At 41.6% G+C, this 14,514-nt stretch overlaps 1 protein-coding gene across 1 annotated transcript in view; it reads right to left on the reverse strand.

Annotated features, from left to right (window-relative positions):
- Positions 1–14,514, reverse strand: part of LOC145403649 (ankyrin repeat and FYVE domain-containing protein 1) — a 93,960-nt gene that overhangs the window by 4,823 nt on the left and 74,623 nt on the right. Inside the window, exons 11-21 of the mRNA XM_080275336.1 lie at positions 10,853–11,032; positions 9,806–10,022; positions 8,865–9,120; positions 7,683–7,856; positions 5,380–5,453; positions 4,035–4,231; positions 3,303–3,503; positions 2,733–2,884; positions 1,729–1,924; positions 833–1,028; positions 418–530 (exon numbers count right to left, since the gene is read on the reverse strand). Of these exons, the coding sequence (XP_080131462.1) occupies positions 418–530; positions 833–1,028; positions 1,729–1,924; positions 2,733–2,884; positions 3,303–3,503; positions 4,035–4,231; positions 5,380–5,453; positions 7,683–7,856; positions 8,865–9,120; positions 9,806–10,022; positions 10,853–11,032 (1,956 nt within the window). The remainder of the gene's footprint in view (positions 1–417; positions 531–832; positions 1,029–1,728; positions 1,925–2,732; positions 2,885–3,302; positions 3,504–4,034; positions 4,232–5,379; positions 5,454–7,682; positions 7,857–8,864; positions 9,121–9,805; positions 10,023–10,852; positions 11,033–14,514) is intronic.

The raw sequence follows: 14,514 nt of genomic DNA on the forward strand, positions 1-14,514 counted from the left end.
AGAGAATGGAGAGCAAGAAACTAATGAGGAGAGTATATATAAGTAAGGAGGAAAGGGGGAGAGGGAAGGGGAGGCTGAGGATGAGATGGAGGGATGGGGTGGAGATGTACATGAGACGGGGGTGTGCCGAGGATGAGATGGAGAGATGGAGTGGAGATGTACAAGAGACAGGGGGTGTAAGCTGGGGGGAGGGCAGTGAAATGGTGGAGGACAGGGCGACACTGAGGTGTTTTTGGCCACCCCTTACGGGATTAAGGTGTCTGGCAATAGGTAGATAGACAGAAAGATAGACAGAATGCTTGAGAAGGTACAGTACTGGTAATGACAATACTGCATCATCATCAATAGGCAATCTGTCTTTCATTGTCTCTATAGTGCTGTATCAAAAGATTTTGCATCTTGCTCAGTGCAACCCACCTGATAGTTGAATATATTGACACCATGCTTGTTGGTGGAGCCGAGGCATGCACCTGCCCTCACAAATACGCGACACAGCTGGCTTGCTCCTCTCATGTAGGCCAGAAGCAACACTAGCAAGGGTAAAGACAATGAAGGGTACTGGATTGATTAGGAACAAGGGAATGATGGATTACTGTGTTAAATGTCCCACTTTTTATCCCATTCTTCACACAACGATTAAAAATACACAGAAAATGCACATGTAATTCAATATCGAACATGTTCGAACACATTCCTTTTTACTCACGAGATACTGTTGTGCATCGTGATGAAATGATGGTGCTTTCCCCCCCACCCATTACTGGCATCTCAACTGATACCTGTACCAACCTCTATACCCTATATAATATCAGTGCATTCACTATAAACATACCGGAGTTTCCTTCAACATCCAGAGCATTGAGGTCATATTCTGGCATGGTCTGGAGGAAGATCTCAGCAATGGCAGCTGCATTGTCCTTAGGATAGTAACTCAGGACATGCAGAGGATTTTGACCTCTCATGTTCACAGCTCCAGCATTGATTCGGGATTCAGTAAGCAGCACCTTCACTACATTTAAGTGGCCCTCCTAGGGAGATTTGAAGTGAATATATAAATAAATAAACAATTACATAAAGAAATAAAATACAATTAAATAAAGAAATAAAATAAGATGCTGACTGAATTCAAGAATTCTTATCTATCCTTACCTAAGTCAACAGAAACAAAAGCTATGGGTGTGGGTGATGCTAGGAATGGATAAAATCAGCAGGTAAATCATGCAATTATGTAATATGACATCATCATGAATACAGGTTTAGCCTAACCCTGCAAAGATTAAACAATATCTAGAAACAGTATGACCACTTCCATCATTTTCTGGTGATTTTCACATGGAGTTAAGTGGTGGGAATCAACCCCTTGAATCTGGTGATTCCTGTTATTCTTGTTGCCTTCAGCCAATTCTATTTAGCTTAGGTTCTTAGCTGGAGGTGTTACATATAGCCTTAATTAATCAGTAAGGAGGTCTTTCCTAAGCTGTATAAAAAATAATTTGTTCATTAGGTAGAAAATACAAAAACTAGAGAGATATTTATGAGTACACGAGCATCTGAATGTGATGGTGAACCGCTGGGTGAAGCTATCCTTCTCCTTTCAGAAGATAGGAAGAATGCTGAGGGAAGTTTGTATAAGTATGCAGGGGAGCCATCTGGTAATACTGATGCCACATGTGATGTTAATCCTCTCTAGCACAATATTGTTCCCTGAACCAATTTAATATAACAAACCTTGCAAGCAACATGAAGAGCATTGTTTAGGTTGTCATCAAGGGCATCCACCTGCACCCCATTTTCTATGAAGATGCTGGCCAGGTGGGGTTGGTCATGTGCTGCAGCCAGGTGGAGGACAGTCTGCTTCTGTGGTGTCACCTCCTTGATGCCCTCACGACCAGCCAGCAGCAAGTTGCGTACAATCATATCTGAACTGTGGAGCACAGGATACCATTTGAAGTTATCTGTCATAAATGCAAATACAGTACTCTAATTAAGAAGGGAAAAAAATGCAGCAATTTATGAAAGTGGAAGAATATATAAAATCTATCTATCTATCTATTGCCAGACGCCTCAATCCTGTTTGGGGTGGCCACAAACAAACATAAAATAATAATAATAATAATAATAATAATAATGCCACCCAGGGACGAGTGAGGCCGGTCACTCTCATCTTAAATGTCAAAACCAACTTGCCTAGCATTGGGTTCCTATGCTCCTCATGGGGTAACAGTGGATGATGAATGAATGAATGATAATGATAATAATAATAATAATAATAATAAAAATAATGAGGAAAATAAACAGTAATGCACAAACATCAACTAAGGAGGATATGAACATCTTTCTTGTACGGGAGAACATCTTGATGACAAATGTTTCAGTACTGTATCATGCCATCATCAGTTTAAAATGATAAACACACACACACACACACACACACACACACACACACACACACACACACACACACACACACACACACACACACACACACACACACACATACACAGGGAATAATTATTCAATACAGTATGATTACACAATACAATACAGAAATATTACCAATGGAACACTAAGAGCAAGGTTCACTTACTGTTAATTCATTAAGGATGCAGTGTTAACCTCAAATGAATAAATCATCTTGCAATACTCAGGATCTCAGTTTCTTTTAGCAGGTGATTTTGTGAGTCAAGAGGATTCTGAACAACAGGGGTAAGCAAGCAAGAAGACGTACATACCCAGTGAGTGTGGCTAAATGGAGGGGTGTGTAGGACTGCTGGTCTTGGGTACGAGTATGCATGTCCACATTTATACTCAACAGGAACAACACACTCTCTAAGTCCTTCTTCTGGATGGCCACATGAAGGAAATTGTACCCTTTATGATCAAGCTGTTGAAATGATACGATGCAGTATTAGCAGTGGGAAGGTACTACTGTACTATACACTATGTCTTCATTATTTTTTTATTTTTGTTTAATGATCTTGCTTGGTATTAAGTTTAATTCATACTGCTGAAAAATTTCCTAAATAAAATCCCACTCACTATTAAATCCTGGCAACTTTCTCTAATTTACAAAGAAACCTGTTATGTAAAATTTTTCTATACAGTATTTTGGAGAACGACTCTCACTAATAATGAGGACTCCATGTATTGTAATTAACTTGTGCAGAAGTGGATATGGCAAAAACTGGAGCTACCCAAATTGTTAATATTAGTTTACATATAAATTCTCTTCCTTGATATCTTTACATTCTTTGCTACGTGAGGTCAATTCTGCACTTTAACATTCCTTTATGCTCCCTTACCTGCTCTGCTGCCTTGGGTTCTCTGGATAAGATGGCCTGGGCAGCCTTGTTATTCTTACGAGACATAGCAGCTGCAAAGGGAGTGATTCCAGATTTGTCCCGCAAGCTGAGGTCTAGTGCTGGATGTGCCAGAAGCAGTGAAATAAGCACTGGATGGCAGTTTTCTATGGCATGGTGAAGAGGAGTTTTGTTTTCTGCATCCTGAGGGAGAGGAATGATCAGGAATGAGGTCACCAGGTAGTTGAGAGAAATGGAAGTGGTTCATCAAGATCTTGGGTTGTATACATAATGGATCATAACAATGCTTACCATCAAATAAGTCTCCATAGCAGTTCATTTCTGTGAGGAATAATTTTGCTTTGACCAATTTTCTCATTAATGTTTAACTTTGGTTCAATTTTGAAGTGCCTGTTAACTGTATAAGAGTATAAACAAGCAATCCTATACACAAATTAAGTTCAATAATTTTCTCATAGTATTTGTGTGATGACTACCTACCTGAGCATTAACTTAATCTCCATGTGTTTGTGTACTGACTACAAACCTATGGATTTATTTTGGTGCCATGTTCTTAAGTATTTGTGCGATGACTACCTATCTGTGTTTATGTGATAACTACCTGCCTATGGATTTACTTTAGAGTCATGTTCTTGCAGTATCTGTAAGATGATTACCCACCTATGGATTTACTTGGTGCCATGTTCTTGAAGTATTTGTGTGATGACTACCTACCCGAGCATTAACTTTAGCACCATGTTCTAGTAGTGCCTGTGTAGTGTCCTCAAGACCCCATGAGCAGCAGAGGTGGAGCGGTGTCATCTGGTCTCGTGCTTCCTCTCCACCTCCCCCAGTTGGACCCGGCCGCCTGGGAGAATTGATGTCACAACCACTACGCACCAAGAAGCAGGCAATATCCTCACGGTTCTCATCTGGGGCCAGAAATGTGTGTGGAGAGCGAATATCCATTTTTAACTGCCTGAAACTCAAGAGTCACATATTGGCAATAAAATACGCACCTACAAAACAACTATTCATCACCATAATCATCATCCTGACCTTTCTTCCCAACTAAAGATAAGGTGAAGTTGGACTTACAAACATGGACAAATATAGTACAAATGTGGGAGAACTTTTCAAATACTGGGCCAAGTATCATCACTAAATCATGCAATACAGGACATGTATACCACATGATCCTAGAATAACATCAGTAAATCAACGAGGTCTAGCTGTACCTTCCAATATACATGCATCACAGTTGTATGGTCACTTCAACCAATAAATTAGTACTCTGGTCATTCATCTCACAACAACCAACAATTACTCAGTGCAGAAGTACCTGAAGGCAGCACAACACTGAGTGAGTGGATAATCAGTTCACCAAATCATGATGCTGTAATAATGCTCACATGGTGTCTTTTGTTTAACTACAATACCATTAAGCTGAAATTCATTAAATTGATCATCCACTGTACTGTATCTCATCAACATCTATTGCCTTCCCATTCCTCAGCTCTTCCCTACTGTAACTCATCATCATCATCTGCCTTCTCAGCATTCTTCACTTCTGCCACTATCACTGTATCAGGCACCACATTCCTTATCTGTGTCATCAATACTATACACACCACTGCTCTGATCTCATCATTTCCATTTATCAGCCTCTCACAATATTCTTACCATCTTTTCATTACTCTCTTCCAAAATAATAATGAGCAAAACTTACCATATTCAGCATCAACACTTCAGAACCTACAATCAAGAGAGGAAGTAACACAAAAAGATCTCTTAAAATACAAAAGCACAGATCATCTCATAATGCAACCAGTATTTTTTTTTTTTTCTGCCATCTCCATATGACTATATTCAGGTTAGGAGAGACTTATTTTAAACTGGACAGGTTATATACTGCCTCCATTAACACCTTCACCACTTGGATGCTCTCCTAAGCTGAATAAAAGCATATGACTGCAATAAGAATATAGAAACAGAGAAATCCCCTGGCTCAATGAATTAAATTCATTGTATTAAGTGATCAGCACTCAATGTCAGCCTCTGAGCATGTCAGTGTACGCACCAATGGCTTTGTGGAGCAGAGTTTGATGGCAACCATCAGGACCTTCACCCCAACTGTCCGTATCAACATTGTACCTGAAATGGCAGTCCCAGGTCACAGTTCAATTGGTTAAGGTCTCCTATTACAATAGGTTTCATGGCAACAATATTTATAGAAAGTCACTATCCAATCTTTTCTTGCCCCATCATGAGACTTCAAGCATAACAGTTCAGGTGATAACCAGTCGCTTGCCCTTAAGCCGTATTGTGTTTGCAAATTACCCCAACCATCCCTCTGATAAACAGTTCCACAATTCTGTACGAGTTACAGCTGGTTGGAGTGCCTTAACCCACTGGATCACAATGTGTCCATTTGGCTTCATGGTTACCACCCAACACAATAAATACTTTCCTACATTACAAGAAACCATCTGGTTTGTTACACAGTACAGAGTCACCTGATAAAAGCAGTAAATCAAATGAGTGGATGGTGGGTAATCCCAGTTAACACATTCACAGAAACCATCCATCTATCCATCATCCAATCCTATGTTGCCCCATGAGAAACGTAGGAGCCCGGAGCTGGGCAAGTTCGGCTTGACATTTAATTCACAGAAACAAGGAATGAAATTACTTCCACATTCAACTTGTATATACAATCATTAGTGTAACGACTGCTATCAATGATGCAGGAAAAACACTGCAGAACAAGAGAGCATAAAACACTCTTATACATCTGGTGTTTCATAACATAAATTAAGAGTGGGTACCAAACCCTTGTCATGTGCTTTTATAACCATATTTCATCAACCCATTTGATACATGCATACACACATCATCTAATCCTGTGTTGCTCCATAAGGAGTGTAGGAGCCCAGGCCTTGGCAAGTTGGTCCTGACATTTAAGATGAGATTGACTAGCCTCACTCATCCCTGAATGGCATTACGTGAGCAATAAACCCCAATCACCCCTTGGATATAAACCTGCACCGGCTGAATCCGACAGGAACACCTTAAATGCCCACTAAACCACTAAGCGCCATAATTTGGTTACGGTATATGGTTACCACCCAGCGCAGTAAATGGTTTCCTGGTGTACAGGAAACCATTTGACTTGTCACTCAGTGTAGAGTCACCCACAGACAGAAGGAAGAGGAAAGAGTGAAGGAAAGAAAAACAGAACAGGAAAGAAGGAAGGGAGAGGCAGCCGCCCGAGAGCGGCACTACATCGAGTGAGTGGATAGTTGAGCACCCCCAACTACCACCTTTGATCCAAAAGTAATTTCTTTGCTTTGTTTCTATGGCTGGTAACCTCGAAAGTTCTGTCACCATTTCTCAAAGCTCCATACTCATCCTGGTACATAAATGTGGGCATCAACACACCACGTTCCAGTAATCCTTCATACTCAGTCCTCTGTTTTATATCAAGGCATTTCACCAGTCACATTCTTCCATAACCCAACAGACCACCAGGCATCTAACAGAGTTTATGAGGGTAAAGGGGTAATGCAAAAAAACATCACTACACAGCACGAGAGACCATCTTTCATCTCTCTGCATGCATCAGAGAACTGTCTCACAAAGGAGAAAGTATTCAATTGCAACTCTTATCTGTATTCAAACCACATCACTCATAAACGGCTGACCCAGACTGTAAATATTCTTTCATTATAAGGAAGCAGAACTGTTTTGATTTTCTGCTGCATATTTACTTAAGTAGTCGGTTTAGGACTGCGATAAGGAGAAAATTTCAGTTCCAGTGTTTGAGGGACTGGGAAAATCATTATCATATTCATGAATGCCTCATTATGTAAAATGACATTCAGGAAGCAAATGATTCTGAGAGTCAAATCTAAATTGCTGCCATGTACATCAAGTGTTTACAGAACTTGTCAGCTACCTGAAAGGAAGTGAGTTCTATCCTTGGCTGGGGCAGAGAACAATTTAATAATCAGAATTTTGTTAAAGCAACTTTTACTGATCTTCAACAAAACCTATTATATGTCACAAAAGCACTCTCACTGATACTATCACACAAGTCCTGAATGAGAATGCCCAAGAATACATTCACTATGAACAGTAGGAATTGGTGCCACAGTGGTGTCATATGAGGATATCCGGCATGCAGGAGAACTGCTGGATGTCATGGAATGGATTACAGTATCAAATATAAGTGGAGCTGAGGAAAAATGATAAAAATAAAAATTGAAACTTCACTCACTGAACATGGATTGAAGCATTACAGTATTAGGTATATCTGGAGACAAGGAAAACTAAAAATCAAAATTAAAACACCACTAACTGCAAAATTAAAACACCACTAACCGCACAAGGATTGAAGCAATGTCCTCCTGATTTGAGTCGAGTGCCTGCCAGAGTGGTGGGTTGGGCGAGGTAGGGTGTGCATTGAGATCAGCTCCATGTTGACAGAGAAGTTCCACCACACCACCAAATCCCTCAGTGATGCACAGGTCTAGCGGTGACTGACCCTCTCGTGTCCTACCATTAGCAAAAGTAATGCTATGGATAAATTAATATCATCATCATTACTCTGAAATTTTTTTCCCAACTAAGGATGGGGTAACACAGGATCCAAAACATATGGAAACAGAAAGTACAAAATAGGGAGGACTATCCATAACCAATCAAAATCAACTAATAAATAGCACACAAAAATATGAACACAAAAGCCTTAAAAGGCAAAGTCTTTCTGCACAAAATTAATTACTGTACAAAATAAAATCAGGCTAATGCAACTGAAAACTTTTGGCATTTATAGAGAAAAACTGATATCATCAAATGCAAGATGATACAGGTGGTCTCCTACTTACGAACAGTTGACCTATGATATTTTGACTTTAAAAAAGTACAAACCGTACTCTGAAATTTGAATATTGATCTTTTCCCAGGCTAGCAATGTGCAGTATGATGCAGTACAGAATTCAATAAATAACATGAGAGAGTCAACACTTTATTGTAAAATAGGCTTTGTGTTACTGATTTTGTCCAGCTGTAGGCTAACATGAGTGTTCTAAGCACGTTTAAGGTATGCTTGGCTAGGCTATGATGTTCAGTTGGTCAGGTGTATTAAATGCATTTCTGACTTACGAAAAAATCGACTTACGAGCAGTTTCTCGGAACATAACTCGTTCGTAGGTAGGGGAGCACCTGTATACTTTCAATCAAATGCCCTCAAATCACAGTAGTTATAGTTAGCCCACCTTAACTTGCAGAGATTTTTGTCTTTTGTAGCTCATTTCATACAGCTCATAGGTAGAATATGACTGTACAGTACTACAGCTTTACAACCTTCCAATAGCACTTTTCCATGACCAGCACAATATTCTACTGTTAATCTCTTTCTAAAGATCCATATTCAAGATGAAAAGATAGCAATTCTAGGTCAAATTAAAGTGAATAAAGAATGGGCACTGCATCATTACTAACAATACTGTATGAGGAAATCCAATAACTTACTACCGAGAATACTCATACAATTTGGCTAACCTGAGATTTACATCAGCCTTGTTGTTGATAAGGAAGGTCGCTACTGTTTGATCCTTGGCTTGTATGGCTAAATGGAGAAGACTGTGACCCTGAGAGTTAACTGTATTGATGTTTGCACCAGCCTCCAGCAGGGCCCGTGCCACTTTCATCTGTCCAGACCCCAGGGCTACCCCAAGTGGAGTCAGGTCATCGGAATCACGCAGGTTCAGGTCCAGTGTTTTGAGCACGGTGTTGCTTGGGTTGCTCTCACAATAATCTACCAAAACAATATTTTTTGTTATTCAGATCCATTTTATATTCCAGCTATAGGAATGATTTACTAGCCAATCCCATATAACACTTATCAAGCTATAGGGACCTCAGGCTAGGCTAGTGTATTCCAAAACACTTACGAGTAAGAGATTGACCTAAACCCCTGGTAGTATTACATGATCAAATAACATCCTGTCACTTCTGGGAGATTCAATCCTGTGTATGCAAGGCAAAGTCATCACTCTGATTACTGTATTCTACTATTTTACTAAGACACCAGGCATCATTCTAACTATATAATACAAAGATAATTTTATTGTCCTAACCACACAACTGCCAAATATAATCAATTTTGAGAAACATCTATATCACCATTAGATAACCAAGGCCAATGCATGCAAGTGTGTTGGAGCCTTTATGAATGATGCAATATGATACTATACAACTCCACAGAACTCTAATCATCGATACCCCAGTCACAGAAATAAAGTGGAACCATCATAATGATGCATATATCCAAGAACATTAATGCAAAATCTACAAAATTATGAACAAAAAAATCTTACATGAAATAACTATTCCCAATCATAGACCATCATCATTATCCTAACTCTAAGTACCATTAAGGAATGGGAAGGATAATACCGGTACCATATAGAGTGGGGGGAAAAACAAAAATGTTCGCAAACCTATGTAATCCAAGATGGCACGTATGTCCAACTCTTTCTTGTTCCTGACAGCACGGTGCAGAGGTGTCTCCCTGAAGGTCTTTGGTGTGGGTGGTGGGGAGGGGGTACTGGGGGAGTCCTCAGCAAATGGATCACTCAAGGTTCTAATCAGCAGTGGACTGGTGGGGGCAGCAGAAGGACTAACTGAGTGGGTCTGCAGGTTTGGATTTGCTCCCATCTGTAAGGGAAATAAGTAAATATAATCAATCATCATCTTGGCCTCTTATTCCCACCTAGGGAGGGGTGAGGTGGGATCTGGAAAACAAGGAAAGAGAAAGTATGACAGTGCAAAAGAAACATTGTCAAAGTACTCAATAATAATAAACATTTTTTGGCATTATATAACAGGAGCACTAGGAGAGAGTGCACCCTACGGCAGGTCTAATGGCTATACAGCTGAGCTTGTCCTGTGACCAATGACCAATTGCTCTCAAAACAGAATTACCTCATGCAGTAGCTCTGATCATACCCTCAATGAACACTCATTCTTTTATCTACTTATAAGAAGACTTATTTATTCCATACATTTCACGAGTCAAAGTGTTTCTCATTCTACCCACTCAATGCTTATCATACATTCCTCAACAGTTCTATTTCCATTGCTCTTCCTATTGACTTTTCACATTCATGCCAAATCAGTCTCACACCCATTTATTAATGAGGCTGGAGTGAAGTGGGGATGGCTGTGGTACTTCAGTATGTATGAAGAAGTAGAGAGAAGGATGAGGCAGGGGAACTATCCATCCATCCATCATCCAAACCTACATTGCCCCACGAGGTGCATAGGAGTCTGGGGCTAGGCAAGTTGGTCCTGACATTTAAGATGAAAGTGACCAGCCTCCCTCATTCCTGAGTGGCATTACATTAGCAATTAAAAAATGAAATGAAAAAGGATAATATGACAGGAATGAAAAGCAAGGGAGAAGGCAGAGGGAAAAATAAGAATCTGAAGAGTTAGGGAGGAGAGGGAAAACTATAACCTTCGGGACAATGAAGAATACAGCTAACCTGAAGCAGTGCAGTGGTGAGGGAAGGCAGACCAACAGTACAGGAGAGGTGAAGGGGTGTTTCTCCATCAGCATTGACAATATTGCAGTTTGCTCCTTGGGTGGTAAGAAAGAGTCCGGCTTCTTCCAATCCCTCCCGAGCCACCAGATGCAACAGACTTTCACCACTGGGTGTTACAATCTGCATACAAAAAAAAAGGTATTTAGCATTCCAGCACAGTATACTGCTAACTGCCTTCACAATGAATTCAATGATAAACTGATTTTATGCACAGTGAAGGAAGTTACCTTAATAAAATGGAAATGTACATGGAGATATTCTTTATTATTAAAAACAAACAAAATAAATAAATAAATAAATAAATAAATAATAAACCAAAGTAACCTACAAGCAAACCAAAATACAGTACTGTATATCCAAAGGTTAACAATGCTCATTCTGGGGGCATTTCATTTCTTCCACAACAGCTACAACAAGAGTATGTTACTGAACAAGTTTACCTTCTGATTCCAAATTCTCATATAAGCTACAGTAACAAATTAAACTTGTCACTGAATATTCTAAAGTTACAAGTCACTGGGATAAATGCTGACTTGAATTAACCTCTTCAACCTGAGGTGTAGTTTCTGTCATATCCTTGCCACCTTCTGATGCTTATATTTACTTTAGGAGAGCCCTCATTTTTCAAAAGTTAATGAAGGCTATATCTGACTGATCCAGATATGAAAGTCTTTTCTATGGTGAATAAAATCATCTGAAGGCAACCACTACAAAGTGGAAAATACATCAACAAATTAGAGTGATTAATAATGGAAGTTTATAAATAATCAAATTCTAATGTGTTCCACAGTTCAATGAGAACAATTCTACAATGAATTACAGATATGCTGCTGTCTTTCATTCTACATGGTTGACTGATATGCAATACATGGTAAGTGCTGAAATACTAGTGAGGCTATATTACTACTTGACTTCAGAAATTTCATAGTGCTTCTTTCTTGGCAATTTATGTAGCACATTATACTTTAATCACACAGATGCATAATGTCTGCTTTGGACTTTATTTGGCTAAGGAAAGATGACCCCACTGTGTAAAGAAAAACAGATTACTTAAACTGTACTGCCCAAGACAGAATGGTTCTGCGTTTCATTCCAGTATACAGTAATCCCTCTAATATCCGGACGCCCAATAACCGAACATCCCCACTAACCGAACCTTATCGTCCTGGGATCAAACATTCCCAAAATGGTCCGAAAATCCAAAAAAATTGGAAAAAAAAATCGATTTTTTGCCGTCCGTAATTTGAACTTGCCGCGAGCAGCGCAGAGCATTGTTTTGGTTCGTCATTCCTCCGACGTCCGATAGAGCGCCGCTGCATCCTCCCCACTTCCCGCCTGTCTCTCACCGCGACAAGACCTACGCTCTTCGTCATGGCTGCCCACGTGCTCGCTTTTGTGGTGGTGCCGTACTTGCTGCAAGGCCTCCTGCTGCTCTCTGCCCTACTCTTAGTGTGTGTGATGATGGCCCCGCCTCCTGAGAAAAGGAAGAGAGTGGTGTTGACTCTGGAGAAGAAACGGGAGATATTGGAGAAGGTTGATGCGGGTTGGTCTTCCTCTCGCATTCTCCGCGAGTTCAACCTGGCCGGTCGACTTTGTTTGATATCAGCGTTCCCGAGACAAGCTCATGCAGTACACGGCTGACTTCTCGTCGAGAAGCAAACGCAACGTGGAAAGGAAGGTTATGTTTACTCCCAAGTATGCAGAGATCGACCGCTCCACGTTGATTTGGTATCGACAACAACGTGCAGCTGGTGTGATGGTACGTGGAACGGAGCTGAAGGCTGCTGCTGAGAAGTTTGCAAGGCTTCACGACGCCCTAGACTTCAAGGCATCCGAGGGTTGGCTCTTCGCGTTCAAGTTGCGACATGGCCTTACTAACCGTAAAGCACATGGCGAAGCATTGGACGCTAACGAGGATGGAGTGGACGAGTTTCGGCACAAGGTGAAAGGCTTGATCGACAGGGAGGGCCTCACTCTTGGTCAAGTCTATAACGCTGACGAAACTGGCTATTCTATCGCTCGGTGCCAACGAACACTCTCGCCGATGAGACGGAGAAGCGTGTACCTGGCCGCAAGCTTTCTAAGGAACGGATATCTGCTTTGTGTTGTGCCAATGCTAACGGCATGCACCGGCTTAAGCCCGTTATTGTTGGCCGTGCAAAGCAGCCTCGGTGCCTTCGTGGGGTGATGGATGTCCTTCCTGTCGTATGGTACCATTCTTTGAAAGCATGGTTCACAGCTGTGATTTTCAAAGACTGGTTTCACCATCACTTCGTCAAGGAGGTCATACATTACCAGACGAAGACACTGGGAAATTCCTCGCGACCAGGTAAAGGCTCTCCTTCTCCTCGACAATGCACCTGCCCACCCGTGCGACAAGGACTTGGTTGCTGAGAATGGCCGTATTAGGTGCATGTTTCTGCCACCTAATACGACTGCTCTCATTCAACCAATGGACCAAGGAGTGATCGTGGCAACAAAGCGCCGGTACCGTCGGAAGTTCCTGGACGAGGTGATGGTGGTTCTCGGGGACGAGACGAGCGCAGGGAAGGACGTGACACTCGAGGCAAGCGGACTTTGGAAAACCTTCGCCGCTACAACATCAAGTCTGCGCTGTACTACTGGGATAGTGCATGGTAGGAAGTCCCTGTGAAAACTCTTGATAATGGTTGGTCTCGTCTGCTTCTCGGAACAGATGTGGAGTACGTTTTCCTAGGGTTTGACGTGGATGACTTCCATGCACGGCTACATGTGCACGGCGACGATGTTGATGTGGACGATGTTCATGAGTGGTTGGACGACGACGAGAGGCGATCCTGGGTATCAGACGTTGTCTGATATCGAGATCGCGTCTTCGGTTGCTGGTGTCAGTCCCGAACTTGAAGATTCCGACGACGAAGGCGATGATGATGCAGACTCCGCCCAGCAGGACACTACTCCAGCCATCCCCAAGCTGAGCGCACTCCGGGAACATCTAGAGTTCGTCCTAGACTACCTGGAACACCCGGACTGCGACAGGGAGATGGGGCCCTTGGGACTCGTGGAGGAAGTGCGTGCTTTCCGGCAGCGCATCATCAATCGCCAGAATCGTCGGTCCTTGCGTCAGTCAACGATTGACAGTTTTTTCAGGCCCGTGACCCCCGCTGTGCCAAGCCCTGGTTCCACTCCGTTGCCTCCCCAAGACAGGCCCTCATGCTCCGAGCCACAGCCCAGCACATCAGCTACAGTGGAGTCACCGCTCGACGTGAGTTTGCGGCTGTCTTCAGAGTCTTCTGTAGTCGGTACGCCATCAACACTACCCACCGATGCACCCCTTGGACGCCTGCCAGTGATACTCTCGGGCTCTGACAGTGAATAAACAGCAAGAACTTCTCCACTAGACCACACGGGAATTTTGAGTGTTGTGCAGTGAAAAAAACGGTGTGTTGTGTTAAGGTTTTCAAGTTGGGAGAAAGACTAAGTAGAAAAAGAAATTTAACGTAACTAACCTTCTTTGTTTTGGCTTTGGAAACTTAAAAAAACTTGGGAAAAGTTAATGTGCAACACTTAAATTTAATGGAACATTATTTGGACTAAAGTGAACACTGTGAAAAGAACGGACT

Source organism: Coenobita brevimanus, chromosome 61, assembly GCF_032717465.1.
Source record: "Coenobita brevimanus isolate Jiangsu-jjx chromosome 61, ASM3271746v2, whole genome shotgun sequence".
In the NCBI taxonomy this organism is placed as follows: Eukaryota; Metazoa; Arthropoda; class Malacostraca; order Decapoda; family Coenobitidae; genus Coenobita; species Coenobita brevimanus.